General features: G+C 38.8%; 1 protein-coding gene across 16 annotated transcripts in view; it reads left to right on the top strand.

Annotated features, from left to right (window-relative positions):
- Nucleotides 1-16,935, top strand: part of REV1 (REV1 DNA directed polymerase) — an 89,489-nt gene that overhangs the window by 17,700 nt on the left and 54,854 nt on the right. For 13 of the 16 annotated variants that reach the window (NM_001133458.1, XM_063713278.1, XM_063713275.1 and 10 more), the window contains 2 exon segments: nt 7,403-7,466; nt 9,768-9,894. In NM_001133458.1, the coding sequence (NP_001126930.1) occupies nt 7,413-7,466; nt 9,768-9,894 (181 nt within the window). In that variant the 5' untranslated portion in view covers nt 7,403-7,412. 16 annotated transcript variants of the gene reach the window in all.

The raw sequence follows: 16,935 nt of genomic DNA, 5'->3' as shown, positions 1-16,935 counted from the left end.
AACTCCACCCGCAACCACCATTCCGCTTTCTGTCTCTGAATTTAACTACTTTAAATACTTCATATAGGTAGAATCATACAGTATTTGTCCTTTTGTGAATGGTTTATTTCACTTACCATAATGCCTTCAAGGTTCATGCAAGTTGTAGCACGCTTTGGAATTTCCTTTTAAGGCTGAATAGTATTTCATTGTATGTGTATACCACATTTTGTTTACCCATTCATCTGTGGATGGACACTTGGGTTGCTTCCACCTTTTGGCTATTGTGAATAATGCTTATTAACATGAATGTACAAATAAATATCTTTGTGTCCCAGGTTTCAGTTCCTTTGGATATATACTCACAAGTGGAATTACATGATAATTCTATTTCTGATTTTTTGAGTAACTGCCATACTGTTTTTCATATCAGCTGCACCATTTTATGTTCCCACCAACAGGGCTTGGGGGCCCAATTTCTTCCTATCCTTATCAACACTTGTTTTTTTTTTTTTTTTTTTTTAATAGTAGCTATCCTGCTGGGTGTGAGGTGGTATCTCATTGTGGTTTCTATTTGCATTTCCATAGTGATTAATGACACTGAACATTTTTTTGTGTGCTTATTGGCCATTTGTCTATCTTCTTTAGAAAAGTGTCTGTTCAGATCCTTTTTTTATTTCTTAGTGACGTTGTGTGTTTATTGTTTCAGTTTATGGTAGGAGTTCTTTATATTGGTAAGTGTATGAACCCCTTATCAGGTATGATTTGCAGATATTTTCTCCCATTCTGTGGATTGCCTTTTCACCCTTTTTTGCTCTGTGATTCACAGAAGTTTTAAATTTTGATGTAGTTCAGTTTATCTATTTTTTTCTTTTGTTGCATTTTCCCCAAAAAGTCATTGCAAAATCCAGTGTCATGAAGCTTATATGTTTTCTCCTAAGAGTCTGATAGTTTTAGCTCTTATATTTATGTTTTTCGTACACTTTGAGTTTTTTTTTAACATGATGTAAAGGTCCAACTTCTTTTGCATGTGATATCCAGTTTTCCTATCACCATTTGTTGAAAAGATTGTCCTTTCCTCATTGAATGGTCATGAAGAGGTTCTTTTAAACATAGATGACCCTGGGTTGGATCATACCTTAAGCCATTTATTAACCAGTTCCTTAGTTGTCAATAAATGCCTTAGCAGAGAATTGACAGCTAAGTAAGATAAAGAGGCACTGAAAACAAAGAGGCGTTGAGTAAAGATATGGCAGGGCACCAAAGGCAAATTCTGTTTCAACCTTGCCTAGATAAGGGGTGGCCACAGGCTGCTTTCTTTGCATTTGTGTCACATTCATGAATTATGTTATGCTACTATAATGTGCACATTCATTCATTGCATATTCTTTGCATGTCAATTCTTACTACATTCAGTAAATATTTCTTAGATAATATTACATAAAGATAGGATAAACCTCTTTGGAATGCTTGTTCCCGGGTGCTGTAAAGAAGTAGCACTTGAACATTAATTTCCTCAGCAAGGCCATTTTTATACTTTGTGCAGAAAGGGTACACTCGCCAGCAGTTTTGCTGTGAGAGTACACCGAACAAAGGAGACAGGGTCATTTATAACCTGATGCGTCCACCCTACTGCTGTGTCCAGTTTCCATTGGCTGGAACGGGACCTCACATTCAGTATTTGTTCCGATTGGCTAGCAACTTAGAACTTTTTAAAAGAGGCAAAGGCAGAGGAGAACAAAGGAAGGAGGAAGTAACTTGTGGAATGTAGAGAAAGGTAAAAACACCTTCAAATAAGGAAGAGGAACAGGCTATGACCTAATGCTTGCTTGGACCAGTATAAGCTTGCCAGGGCAAATATTTAGGCTAAATTGTGGGAGCTAAGAACATAAAGTACATTGATTTCTTTATTACAGCTAGCAGATGTTTAAGAATGTTAGCACAGGTCTTTGAATAAATTTTGCTTCTAAGAGAAGTTACTATTTATTCCTAATTACACGGGGAGGAAAGTCTTTGAAGAGGAACCTCTACTGTTTACAAATGTATACATTTATATATGACTGTATTAATAAAGACTGATTAAAAGCCACTCAAAATGAGTTTCATTAGTTAATCAACAGACTTCAGAGTTACAGATATGTAACCATCAGATTAACACAGAACATTTGAACATTTTGTGGATATGTAGTGGAAGTTTTTCTAGTGTGTGATGAACTGTTTAGAACCTTGTAATGTTAGTAATTCTTTTGTAAATAGATGAAATATCTTTTTTTTTTTTTTTTTTGAGATGGAGTCTTGCTCTGTTGCCCTGGCTGGAGTACAGTGGCCCGATCTCGGCTCACTGCAAGCTCCGTCTCCCGGGTTCACGCCATTCTCCTGCCTCGGCCTCCCAAGTAGCTGGGACTACAGGTGCCTGCCACCACGCCCGGCTAATTTTTTGTATTTTTAGTAGAGACAGTGTTTCGCCATTTTAGCCAGGATGGTCTCGATCTCCTGACCTCGTGATCTGCCCGCGTCGGTCCCCCAAAGTGCTAGGAAATACCATTTTTACATGAAAATGAATGTTCCTGGTGATAAACATAATTCTCGGGGTAGATAGTAAAATCTACCAATAACTATAGTAAAAAGAAAGCAGAATAAAGTTTAGAATGAACTGATAGTAGTGTATTCCAGCAAAAGATAAACAAACATTAGGAAAAATGCATGCATAAGTAATCTTGTTATATTTTTAAACAAGCATGTCCTTAATGAGACCGTTAATAGAGTTTTGAACATCCCTATTGAGAGAATGGAAAGAGGAAGTCTTTTGTGTAGGCATTCCGGATCGCTGGGCTCCTCATAGACAGAGCTGCTCTCCCATTTGCCTTAACCTTACCTCACCTGGCTAGTTGTTACTGCATGTTAGCGCTGGGGACTGGACATGGCTGTATTGACAGCCTGTAATTTAGTTGGTCTTTATAATTTGATTACTTGAGTTTTAGCTTGTAGGTGAGTTTTAGCTTGTGAACCTTTTGAGGGTTGGGAGATTTCCACATGTGACTGTGTTACAGTCACATATGGAAACAGAAAAGAACCAAGAAATTTTGTACTTAGTTTTTAGTTCATTACTCTTAGTTACCAGTCTTTTTCAAGTTGTTGTGCTTTTTCTTCAAGAACAATCTTGTTCAGACCCTAAACCTGAAACTTACGGGGGAAAAAAAAGCATGGCTGCTAAAATTGAAGGTGGGTTTAGAGACTGGAACCTTGCTTGCTTGCTTGCTGTTTTTACCCCCAACTTTTTTCTTCTCCCCACCATATCCACCCTTCATCCAGTCATGGCCCCACAAAGATTCTGCAGTCAAACTTTCTTGTTTTATACGTGAAGAAATGTTAGGCTCAGTGCTGTTGGACCCACTCCAGATCACATTGTTAGGCAGTCGTAGGATTGGGATTTGAGTCCATATCTAGTCTACTGTTATCATTATGTTATAGACCATGGATAACTGACTTAAAATAACGATGTTCTCTGTGTTATAGTTTTCAAAGGGTTTCCACATATGTAGTCTCACTCGATTTTCACTCTGTAGATTGGCAGAGTAGATTACTATAACAGTAGTTAATGTTTATTGAAAGTGTACCCTAAATGTTAAGGATAAGGGTACTTTTGCATTCGTGTATTCACTCTTCATCTGTTTTTTAAACTAATTTTTTGAAACACAGTAATTGGCTGCCCTGTTAAAGTTACCGGCTAAGGAGAGATTGGCAGGTTATTTTAGGTTGTGAAACACAGTTTCAGAAACTGTTATCACATTCCTCAAGGTCATCAAGTTATGTGGAATTAAATTGGGAGCCTGGCTGCAAGAGTTCCTCTGAAAACTAGAAGGCAATTTTTGTTTACAAGTCTAGCTTGATAATTGGATGGTTTGTCAATACAGGGCAGTCACTTCTTAGTGAGTAGGTTTAGTCGAGAGGACACATTGTAATTCAGGAGGTTTCTTGGAACAGGATAAAAACAGAGGGAGTGTGTTATTTCTGAAGGATGTTTTTCTGTCAAGTGGTGGTATCCTGATTAAATGCCCCCTCCTCCATTCTAGGGAAAGTCCTATTTAAAGAAGCAAATCAGTCATCTTAGTGTGGAGAACTTTTCCCTGGATGTGATTACAGAGGAATTGGCGGAGTCTCTTTTTCGAAGATCCCTGCTGATTAGCAGAAACAGCCACTATGCCCGGCTAATTTTTCTTTTTTTTCTTTTTTTTTGAGATGGAGTTTCACTCTTGTTGTCCAGGCTGGAGTCCAATGGTGCAATCTCAGCTCACCGCAACCTCCGCCTCCCGGGTTCAAGCGATTCTCCTGCCTCAGCCTTCCGAGTAGCTGGGATTACAGGCATGTGCCACCATACCCGGCTAATTTTTTATTTTTAGTAGAGACAGGGTTTCTCCACGTTGGTCAGGCTGGTCTCAAACTCCCCACCTCACGTGATCTGCCCACCTCGGCCTCCCAAAGTGCTGGGATTATAGGCGTGAACCATCGCGCCCAGCAATCTTTCGTATTTTTAATAGAGACGGGGTTTCACCATGTTGACCAGACTGGTCTCCAACTCCTGACTTCAGGTGATCCACCCACCTCGGCCTCCAAAAGTGCTAGAATTATAGGCGTGAGCCACCACGCCTGGCCCATGGTCACCTTAATCGGTTTTCAGAGATTGAAATAATGAATACAATTTCTACAAAGTTTGGTCTGTCTACTTCCAATTTTTTGTTGCTCATAGGGCTCTGATACCAACCGTGGCAGTCTGTGTCCTTGGAAGACCCTTGGACTCTACGTTTTCTCTCCTAGCACTGTTTGTCAGAAACTTTGCCCAGTCTCCCAGCCATTCTTCTAGGATTGCCAAATGTTCTCAGAGGGAAAAGTAATCTGGTTTGGGGAAGAGAGGTGGGGTGGCAGATCTCTGAAGATTTTTGTCCTCTTTGGAATGTTGGCTAGTAATTTTTGACTATTTGATTTCTGGATCAATAGGAGTTTGTTGTTCATGAGTCAAGTTATTGGAAATGACGAAGCTAAAATTTTCAGTCCTTCATTCTTTCCTTTTCCTTTTAAAGTTTTAAACATTTGTCTGGAATAGTTTTGTTACTTTGGAATTGCGGGAAAGAACCCTTAATACCTGTTTTTTTTTTTTATTATTTTTGTTTTTGTAGTACAACTGTGTTTCATGCTTCTAGCCTCATTAAACCATCATTAAGGAATTTTCTTATTGGCCTTGTGCAGTAGGTATACAACAGACGTTACACAACTGGAGCTCTTAAATGATTGGGCCACCAAATGTATTAAAATACACTTTACTCCTTTATTTACCTTTATTTAACAGTTTAATAGCTGCGTTTAATTATCGGGGTATGTGTTTTTAGTGTATAATGGCCAGAACTCCCAAACGCTTTACTTGTTCCAGCAGGTGTATGGATTCAGTTTACATGTAGTCCAGAGCTGTGTGTTAATGTATCTCCTAGATTTCCTTTAAGGGCTGAAGTCTGTTGGGACTGGACAAAGTGAGCCTCTTGAAAACAGAAGAAATATTTAACAGAGCATGTGGTACTTCTGAGACTTGATAATGAGCACATTGGGTATTCATGCTCCTCCTACCTTCATCAGACTTAAAAAAAAAAAAACTCTCCTCAGGGTTAATCAGTTTACCGCCTTTTCTTAGAGCACCTTGCACATGCCCCTAAAACATTTTTATTATCTTGTCTCTCTGTTGGGACTTAACCTTTTGACAGCGTGTCTTTTAGGCATCTTTTAAGGGTGACAGTAAAAATTCAAATAGTTATAAATGTCAACAAAGAAAAACTAAATCCTGCAGTATACTAAGAATAAAAATATTCATAAGAAAATATCTGCTGCCCAGGCATGGTGGCTCATGCCTGTAATCCTAGCACTTTGGGAGGCATAGGCGGACAGCTCACCTGAGGTCAGAGGTTCCAGACCAGCCTGGCCAACATGGTGAAACCCCATCTCTACTAAAAATACAAAAATTAGCCAGGCGTGGTGGCAGGCGCCTGTAATCCCAGCTACTTGGGAGGCTGAGGCAGGAGAATCACTTGAACCCAGGAGGCGGAGGTGGTTGTGAGCCGAGATCGTGCCACTGCACTTCAGCCTGGGTGACAGAGCAAGACTTTGTCTCAGAAAAAAGAGGCCAGGCGCAGTGGCTCACGCCTGTAATCTCAGCACTTTGGGAGGCAGAGGTGGGCGGATCACGAGGTCAGGAAATGGAGACCATCCTGGCTAACACGTGAAACCCTGTCTCTACTAAAAATACAAAAAAAAAAAAAAAATACCCAGGCGTGGTGGCGGGCACCTGTAGTCCCAGCTACTCGGGAGTCTGAGGCAGGAGAATGGCGTGAACCCGGGAGGCGGAACTTGCAGTGAGTCGAGATTGTGCCACTGCACTCCAGCCTGGGCGACAGAGTGAGACTCTGTCTCAAAAAATAATAATAAATAAAAAGAAAGAAAGAAATTATCTGCTAATGTATGTGGGGTAAAGTGTCATGCATGGTTTAAGGTGTTGTTAAGTAAAAAATTCTCATAGATCATATCAGAGCTGATTTGACGTGGATAATATATAAGGCTTCATATGGTAACCATTTGATATACATGTATATAGTTACTAGAAGAAGATTATCTTAATAGAAGTTATATTAATTTTGTTAAGAATAAATGTAGTCATAGCCCAAAATGTAGCGGTTTGTGTTAGAAGGCTTTGACTTTACAAGGGATTTCATTTAGCCTCTTTTTGTGAATTACATATTTTGCTAGCCACTGAGCCAGCTGCCACTTACTGTGAGCCATCATTTGGTCATCCTGGTGGTTTTATAGTATAGTTAGTTAAGTAAGTGTTGCCTTAAGGAGAATGACAGATTTACTATTATAGTTTATTATCAATGATAATCTTTTCTGCATCATTTTTAATTGACTTCTTCTAGGGCTTTGGCAGAATATGTGAATCAGGCTATGACTGAACTCTTACGTGTCCAGTATGTAATAGCAAAGACAGAGTTTAAAAGCCACACTATAGGACAACTCATGAAGGGAAATGTTTTGTTAGATTATCTTATATAATGGTAACAAGTAAGCATGGCCATGTTAGTTGGATTTGGTGTTTTATGTAAGTGAATGTTAGGATTGATGCTCAGGAATGCATAAAGATATTTTTCTATTGAATTTTAAATTTAACAGTTACAATTTAAACATATCTGTAGGAGGGTGTTTTATAGACAAATTTCACTTGTAAAGCTGGAGAATGGAGAACTTCAGAAAAAGTTTACTTAATATTGTATTCTTGGCTTTCATCAGTTGGACATTTGAATTTCTCATTTTCTTGATATTGAAATAAAATATCATTTAGGAATACATTATGTTATAAAATTGACATTTTTTTTTCTCCCCAATACAGAAGCTCTACCATGAGGCGAGGTGGATGGAGGAAGCGAGCTGAAAATGATGGCTGGGAAACATGGGTGTGTTTTAAAAGAGTAAAAATAATTATATCGAACTGTCTAGTTATTTTTCATTCTTCTATTATAATGTGGTTTAAGTTGTTTTCTAAATTGTAAATTACTTTAAACACCAAATCTTTGAGTTTTCACAATGTATTGGAAGCCTTATGATGTTTATAAACTTTATCCCCTAAACTTTACTCTCAGGAATTTTACCCTGAGGAAATAAATACGCCTAGTGCACAATAATTTACTATATGATTATTTTATTGCAGCATTGCTAATAATACTGAAAAACAGGAAAACACATAAATATCCAATAATAAGGGATTGGTCAAATAAGTTATCTGTGTATAGTGGAGCACTGTACAGTCATTATTCAGCTTTATATATCTTAACCTGGAAGGATAACCTTGACTAAAACAGTGTGTTACAAAGAAATATTTTGTATGATTATATTTTTGTAAAACCTCTATGCTCTGAGTTATGGAAATAAGCTTTGAAAACAACACCCCAAAGTTTTAATGAATAGGATTATACCAGTTTTAATTTTCTTCCCTATATTTCCTGTATTTTCTGAAAAGAAACTTCATAGTGAGCATATAATATTTTAATAATCAGCAAAAATAATGCAGTCATTTCCATTTTGGGAAAAAAAAATCATGTACTTCTAGCCACCTACAGCTTTGATTTAAAGACCTAATAATTGAAATCAAGCTTAATTATAACAAAATTCAGGAAAAGTATAGTTGAATCCCTAGATCTGTCAAGATGTTTAGCAAAAAAATTATTTTTTAATATTTATTGTGAGGTGGATGTTATCTAATGAAAGTTAATGTTACTATCAAATAGATTGATTAGATCCAGAATTTAGCCACTGGAGCATTCATCCTATTCTTTTCCATGTGTAGGGAGGACTACACTGGTTTATCCAGTTGCCTCATTTTTACTTGAAATAATTCATTTTAAGCCCTCTGTATATGGGAGATAGTGGAAGCCAGTCTAAAATATGCTCTGAGGCTGGGCATGGTGGCTCACACCTGTAATCCCAGCAGTTTGGGAGGCTCAGGCAGGTGGATCACCTGAGGTCAGGAGTTGGAAACCATCCTGGCCAACATGGTGAAATCCTGTCTCTATTAAAAATACAAAAATTAGCTGGGCATGGTGGTGAGCACATATAATCCCAGCTACTTGGGAACTGAGGCAGGAGAATTGCTTGAACCTGGGAGGCGGAGTTTGCCGTGAGCTGAGATCGCGCCACTGCACTCCAGCCTGGGCCACAACAGCAAGACCCTGTCAAAAAAATAAAATATACTCTGAGGCCACTTGTCACACTTGTATTTGGTTTAAACTTTGGTGTAGCTTGCTCAATTACGTACATAAGAACTATATTTTGTGATATTATTACTGTTTTTTGAGATGCAGTTTTGCTCCTGTTGTCCAGGCTGGAGTGCAACAGCATGATCTCAGCTCGTTTGCAACCTCCACCTTCTGGGTTCAAGCGATTCTCCTACCTCAGCCTCCCGAGTAGCTGGGATTACAGGCATGCACCACCATGCCCGGATAATTTTGTATTTTTAGTAGAGACGGGGTTTCACCATGTTGGTCAGGCTGATCTCGAACTCCCGACCTCAGGTGATCTGCCCACCTCGGCCTCCCAAAGTGCTGGGATCACAGGCGTGAGCCACTGTGCCCAGCCAGTATTATTATTATTGACTTAGCTTTTTTAAGAAAGTAACTTTTATAATCATAAGAATGTAATAAAATTAAAACTTGAGTTGATAGAGGGAAAATTCTTCTTTCACCTACCTGTTTTATTTATTTATATTTATTTATTATTATTTTTTTTTGAGATGGAGTCTTGCTCTGTCACCCAGGCTGGAGTGCAGTGGCGCCATCTCAGCTCACTGCAATCTCCACCTCCTGGGTTCAGGCAATTCTTCTGCCTCAGACTCCCGAGTAGCTGGAATTACAGGCGCTTGGCACTGCACCTGGCTAATTTTTGTATTTTTAGTAGAGACGGGGTTTCACTATGTTGGCCAAGCTGGTCTCAAACTATTGATCTCAGGTGATCTGCCTGCCTCACCTTCCCAAAGTGCTGGGATTACAGGTGTGAGCCACTGTGCCCGGCCCAACTTTCCTGTTTTATTTATTGCCTTGCCTTATGGTTTATGTTTATGAGGTCATCATTATGTTCTGGTCACTAGCACAGAATAAGGTCCATTTATTTATTTAGTTTTTAAAATATAATTTTTATTTTTTTCAAAAAAGGGGGGAGAAAATGTAACCTTTGTAATTGGTTTACCTTTTCTTTAATTCTAGGGTGGGTATATGGCTGCCAAGGTCCAGAAATTGGAGGAACAGTTTCGTTCAGATGCTGCTATGCAGAAGGATGGGACTTCATCTACAATTTTTAGTGGAGTTGCCATCTATGTTAATGGATACACAGGTTGAGTACTTTTTACTTAACCCTATTTTGGCATGTATTTTTATTAGGATTGAGAATGATTTGTTTTAAAATTCTATTTTTACTCATTTATTATAGACAAATGATTGTAAGATGAACAGAAATAAATCATCTGCTTAGATACTTCTTTTTCCTTTCCATGTTGCTTTTACCTGCCATTGTCTTTAGCTTTTATCAAAGTACATAGTTTCAAAAAGTCACATGAGGTTTAAAATGAAAAATGGGAAATTACCGCACATGGTTAGTAGGACTTGTAAACTGTGAGCTTCACTGTAGGTCCATTTCATTGGTAAATCTCTAGATGTCATTATCCATAGGTCCTTTAGGGTGGGGTGTTGTGTGGGTGTGTGTCAGTGTCAGATTTCCTAGAGAAGAATCTTTTACTCTCTCGTCTGGAGAAGAGTGTAAACTGCCAGCATTTGGGTCGCTGAGCAGGGAAGGAAAGGACCTGAATTCTCACAGTTTAGGAAGTAAAATTTCACTTAGTCTCTCTATTCATTTTTTCATTCCTACCTCCTCCCCACCAGCTGTGCCTGTTGTCATTGAGTCCGGTATCTGGAAGGGGTAGTGTAGTCTTTATTCTTGGTGAAAGGAAAGAAATGTGCAAATTCTTATTTGCCTGTTGCACAGTTTCAAGGATGAATTTATCCACACATCCACTTTTGAAGTTGCCTGTGTGTTTATTTCATGACTTTCTCTTTGTTTTACTGGTAACGAGCAGCTTCTTTCCAAGCTTCCATATGGCCAGCTTCAGTTTTAGCTTTCTCTGAACTGTAAAGTCAGTTAGCACTTGTCTGTTAGTTACCAGGTTTTCTGCCTGAATTTTTCTCTATTTTCTTGGGGATTCTTCTCCTTATTATCATTTCATTGTATTTTTTGAAGTGAATGGCTGTAAATATTTGTGTCAGTCTGTTACATATTCCCCTGTCCCCTTCTCAACTGGCTGATACCTGCTATCTTTCAGGTCTCCATGCCTCGCTTTCCCTTGATAGTTTGACTGTCTTCATACTGGTTTAGGTGACTTCTTGTGCTCTTCTGGAGCTACGGCTCCCTGAATGAATCTGCATCTTAGAATTCTTTAGACCTTTCCTTAGTTGTCTGTTTACTGGACAAGAGCTGGAGCTACATTTGATCACTGTGTCCTTGGTGCCTCTACAGTGACTGGACACAATCATTCAGGACATACTGGTTGAATTGGAGTTAAGTATTAATTAACTGGTACATTTATCTGGTTTAGTAAGAGAAGAGTGTGTTGCTTGTAATTAAGTGTTTTATTAGGCATCATTGATGATGAGTTTAGTCCAAGAAAGTCATCTCAAAATAAATGCTGGTACAGCATTGGGAAGTTCACATGCAGAAAGCTTGTAACTTTTCTGTGTAGGAAGGTATCCTGATAAATTCAAGCTCTGTGGTGGACTTCCTGAGATGCTCTATGAAAAATTAAAAACATTAATGAAAACAGATAGGCATTGCTTCTTACATTAGCCAGTCATGGAAGTCTCCAGTTCAAGAGAGCACCCTTATTCACATAGGAGGAAGAAAAAGAGATTCTTTGTGTGAGGGAAGAAAAATGAATATTGCAGTAATCACTTTTTTGATTGAGAATCTGGAATTCTAAATCTGCTTTTATCACTAATTTTTGTGTGACTGTAAAACATTTTCTGTTTGGATCTATTATTATCTCTATCCTTTTCTGCAGGATAGAGATGATAGTATTTTTGCTCTTGTTATTAAAATTTCATTATAACTGTACAAATAAAGTTCCATTATGCTGAATTTCACAGAGATATCCAAACTGTGGTGCTGTAAAATAACTTTATTTTTAAAAAAATTCAGTTTTAGTGAATACTTCACAACTTTATAGATAAAACAGCATTAACAATTAGCAAGTAAAAATAACTCTTTAGATGCAGTAAGACAAGTAGGAGGTGCTATTTTGTTTTTGATTTAAAAAAATAAGCTTTCTTTCACAGTCTTGAGGAGTACTGGTCAGCTATTTTGTAAAATGCCTATATATATATATAGGTATCATCTTTCTTCTCCATTAGCATGTAAGCACCAAAGCTACAGATTTTGTCAGTTTTGCTCATTGCTATTGTGAAAGAAAGTTCTCAGGCCGGACACGGTGGCTCACGCCTATAATCCCAACACTTTGGGAGGCCGAGGCGGGCAGATCACAAGGTCAAGAGATCAAGACCATCCTGGCCAACGTGGTGAAACCCTGTCTCTACTAAAAATACAAAAATTAGCTGGGCGTGGTGACGTGCGCCTGTAGTCCCAGCTACTCAGGAGGCTGAGGCAGGAGAATCAATTCAACCCGGGAGGCGGAGGTTGAAGTGAGCCGAGATCGCGCCACTGCACTCCAGCCTGGCGATAGAGTGAAAAAAAGAAAATAGAAAGTTCTCTGAAAAGGAATTTGAAGGAAAGAGACTTCATTCCAGTGAACAGTTTGCAAACCTGGGAGATGCAGCTTTCACTGTAAAAGAAGCTGTGGTCCCTTCTTGTTGATTCTTAACCATGCTCCCCACAAACTTAATAATCCAAGTGTTCTTGATTCCTTTAAAGCTTCCAGTTCAGCCATTTGAGCCTCTCATGATTTCGTAGTCCCTATCCCTTCCAACCCAGTTAACATTGAACTTGAACTTGGAGAGAAGACCCTCTAATAGTTTACCTGTCAACCTGTTCTTCCCTGTCAACCTATTCTTCCCTTCACCTGGCCCCAAAAATGTTTTTTGCTTGTTAAGATTGACTTCTTTGTCTTCTATCCTTTTTGTTTGTTTTGTTTGTTTCTTTGTTTTGAGATAGGGTCTCCCTCTGTCACCCAGGCTGTAGTGCTGTGGCACTATCACGGCTCACTGCAGCTTCAACATCCCAGTTCAAGCCATCCTCTCTCCTCAGGCTCCCAAGTAGCTAGGACCTCAAGTGTGTACTACCATGCCCAGCTAATTTTTTAATTTTTTGTAGAGATGAGGTCTTGCTGTGTTTCCCAGGCTGATCTGAAACTGCTAGGCTCAAGCGATTCTTCTGCCTCAGCCTCCCAAAGTGTGGAGATTACATGTATGGGCCACCATGCCTGGCCTATCCATTTTTTAAATTAAATTTTTTTTTAGATTATTGTAGATTCACATGCAGTTGTAAGACATAGCACATAGTGATACTGTGAACCCTTTACCCAGTTTCCCCAAATGGTAATATGTAATAAACTTGCAAACAGTGTCACAACTGGGAAATTGATACCGATACAGTTAATATACAGAACATTTCCACACTACAAAGATCTTCCTTTTTTTTCCACCCAGGCGGGAGTGCAGTGGCGCGATCTCGGCTCACTGCAAGCTCTGCCTCCCGGGTTCACGCCATTCTCCTGCCTCAGCCTCCCGAGTAGCTGGGACTACAGTTGGCCACCGCCACGCCCGGCTAATTTTTTGTATTTTTAGTAGAGACGGGATTTCACTGTGTTAGCCAGGATGGTCTCGATCTCCTGACCTCGTGATCCGCCCACCTCGGCCTCCCAAAGTGCTGGGATTACAGATGTGAGTCACTGTGCCCGGCCTCCACACTACAAAGATCTTTCATGTTACTCTTTTATAGTCACACCCACTTCTGTTCTCCGCCTTTCCTTAACTCCTGGCAACCACTAATCTGGTCTCCATTTTTATAATTTTGTCATTTCAAGAATGTTAAAAAAACATACAGCATATAACCTTTTGGGGCTGGCTTTTTTCACTGAGCATAAATTATCTGTCAGGTCATCAAAATTGTTGCCTTTTTATTGTTCAGTTATATTTCATAGTGTGGATGTACCAGTTTGTTAACCTTTCATCTGTTAGGGACATCTGAGTTATTTCTTGGTAGGCTATGAACATATGTGTATGAGTTTTTGTATGAGTATAAGAGTACAGTTGTTGGTTCCCGTAATAGTTACATCTTTAGTTTTTGTACGAAACTGCCAAACTGTTACCCAAAGTGGTTGTACTATTTTATACTCCCACTAGCCTTGTATGAGGAATCAACTTTCTTTGCATCCTTGCCAGCATTCAGTGGTTTTCATTTTATCCATTTTAATAGATGGTGTTGTATCTCTTTGTGATTTTAATTTGCATTTGCCTGGTGGCTAATAATGTTGAACATTCTTTCATGTGTTTATTTCTCATCTTTACATCATCATTGGTGAAACATTTGTTCATGTTTTTTTCCCCATTTTCTAATTAGATTTAGTTTTTTTTACTGTTTAGTTTTGAGATTTCCTTATATATTCTAGAGACTACTGCTTTGTCATAAAAGTGGTTTGCAGGTATTTTCTCCCAGTCTGTAGTTTTTCATCCTCTTGAAATGGTCTTTTGCAGAACAACGTTTTTAATTTTGATGAGATCTGATATGTCGATCTTTCCTTTTATGGATTGTGCTTGCAAGTCTAGGAACTTGTCACTTTGGTGCTAGATCCCAAATGTTTTCTTCTATATTTTTAAATTTTATAGTTTTATGTTTTACATTGAAGTTAATGTTTCATTTTGAGGTTTTAAAATTTTTTTTTTTTTAAGTTTGTGGATTTCCAGTTGTTCCAGCACAGTCAGTTGGGCATATTTTGGTGGATCTGTTTCTGGGTTCTCTGTTCTCTTCCATTGATGTTTGTGTCTGTTCCTTCACCAATACCACACTATATCAAATATTGTACCTATGTGGTAAGCCTTGATATCAGGTAGAGTGATTGCTTTCACTTGTTTCTTCTTTGTCAAGATAGTTCTGGCTATTCTAGGACCTATGCCTCTCTCTCTCTTTTTTTTTTTTCTTGAGACAGGGTCTCACTTTGTCACCCAGGCTGGAGTACAGTGGTATGATCTCATCTTACCGCACCCTCTGCCTCCCTGGCTCAAGCGATTCTTGTGCCTCAGCTACCTGAGTAGCTGGAATTACAGGCACATGCCATGATGCCCAGCTCATTTTTTGTGTGTGTTTTTAGTAGAGATGAGGTTTCGCCATGTTGGCCAGGCTGGTCTCGAACTCCTGACCTCAGGTGATTTGCCTGCCTCGGCCTCCCAGAGTGCTGGGATTACAGGTGTGAGCCAGTGCACCTGACCTATATAAATGTTAAAATAAGTCATTTATCCACAAAATACCTTGCTGGGATTTTGATAGGAATTACATTAAACCTGTACATCAGTTCGGGGAGAATTGACATCTTTACTATGTTGAGTTTTCTAGTTTACAGACCTTATATCCCATTTTATTTTACTTTAGTTGATTGGACAAATATATTTTGGATGCTGCTTGTGGGTTAGGAACTGTGTTTGAAAAGAGATAGCAGTTGATGGAGAATGTGGATTTTGTGGTGAAAAAGTAATCTCTGAGCCTTAGACATGAACAGAGGAGGGTGAGTGCCAACACAGAAGAGAGGAAACAATTGCCTTTGGGAGTGGGAGCGAATACTTCATAAAGGAATTGAAATGTTTAGCTTGGTCTTAGATAAACAGGCATTTTCCAAATGAAAATGGAGAAAGACATTCTAGTCCTAATTCTGACCTACGTTTTCAACCTCATGTTCTTAAATTTTGCTCAACAAGATTACCCTGATATTCTAGATGTGTCTTTTTACTTTTACAGTTCTGTGTTTCTGTTTGTTCTATTGCCTCTGAGGAAAAACTCCTTCCCTCCTCACTTCTGTGAACTGGAGGTATATTCATTCATTAAGATCCAGATAAAGTTAGGTTTTGCCTCCTTCCCTGTCTAAGCCAGTCCATAGTAGTAGTATTTTATATAGAGAGATATATAATTCATAGCATTATTGCTAGAAACATTTATTTTGACACCTGGGTTTTGTCTTGTGTTGTTAGGTCTTAATTCTATATTAAGTTCTTTGGCGTTAGGAAGCCTATTTTATGTGTAGTAATCCCTTGCCAAACATGGATTAGAGATAACACCTCAGGGCCTTAAATTTGCTATTCCTTCTGCTTCCTCAGGTCTTCATCATTCAGATCTCTGCTCAAATGTTACATTTTTACAGAGACCTTCCCTGACTTCGCCTATCTAAAACAGGTGTACTTTGCCCTCCAGTCACTCTCTAACCCCTTATCCAACTTCCAGTTCATTGCATTTATTTGCACCTAAAATGGTATTACTTGCATGACTTATTTTTGTCTCCTCAGTGGAATACAAGTGCTATCACGGGGCACAGACTTGAGTCTTGTTCATTGCCATATCTCCGGTGCCTAGAACCTTGCCTGGCACATTGTAGATATACCCAATAAGTATTAGTTGAATGAATAAATAACAGGTTTTGTATTTGTACATCAGAATGTTAAAATATTTTCACTCAGATGCTAAGTCAAGTCAGTCTTAAGGAATGGGCCACATTTGAGGCCTGCATTGTAATCTGGGAGATAGGCTCTGGGCATGTTTATTTTTGTGAAAGCTGCCCAGGGGGAGTCAGTGCTTCAGACTTAGTGGACACTGGTTGCATTTCAGTGGTGTGAGATTGGGACAGTTCATATGGAAAGAGGTGTTCAGGTTGTTTTCTACTTCCTTTAGTACGAGGGTAAAAGACCAGGTCTATTGATTTTGGCACTGCTGAAGTTTGTGAAAAAGCAGGTGGAGGGGGGCCGGACAAGTACTTTAGCACAATTCACAAAATGAAACAAGGGGGAATATGCAAGTGTAACAGACTTGTATTTCAAATAGGGATTTGTTTGAAAGCTGACAGCTTACATTGATGTTTTCCAAACATACAAATGTGGTGTTTTAGGAGAGGATTCTCTTTAATGTTGACAAGTCTAATTTTTTGGAAATAAATGCCTCCCAAATATTATTTTGTATCGATATATAATGTCTCCCCTTCCATTTCCTGTGAGACTCTGATCTTGTAGATAAGAGATGGAGGAATTGAACCTCTGAGATAGAAGACTTACCATATTAATTTATGCCACCTCCTGTAATTTTGCTAGTACCTGATGTGAAATTTGCACCTAGTTGGTACTCAAAAATTTGTTCCCTAAGCATTTAAAACTTTTCTTCAGTTTTTGTTTGGTT

Source organism: Pongo abelii, chromosome 12, assembly GCF_028885655.2.
Source record: "Pongo abelii isolate AG06213 chromosome 12, NHGRI_mPonAbe1-v2.0_pri, whole genome shotgun sequence".
In the NCBI taxonomy this organism is placed as follows: Eukaryota; Metazoa; Chordata; class Mammalia; order Primates; family Hominidae; genus Pongo; species Pongo abelii.
The sequence above is the reverse complement of the archived record's forward strand: the minus strand, read 5'-3'. Positions and strand labels throughout refer to the sequence as shown.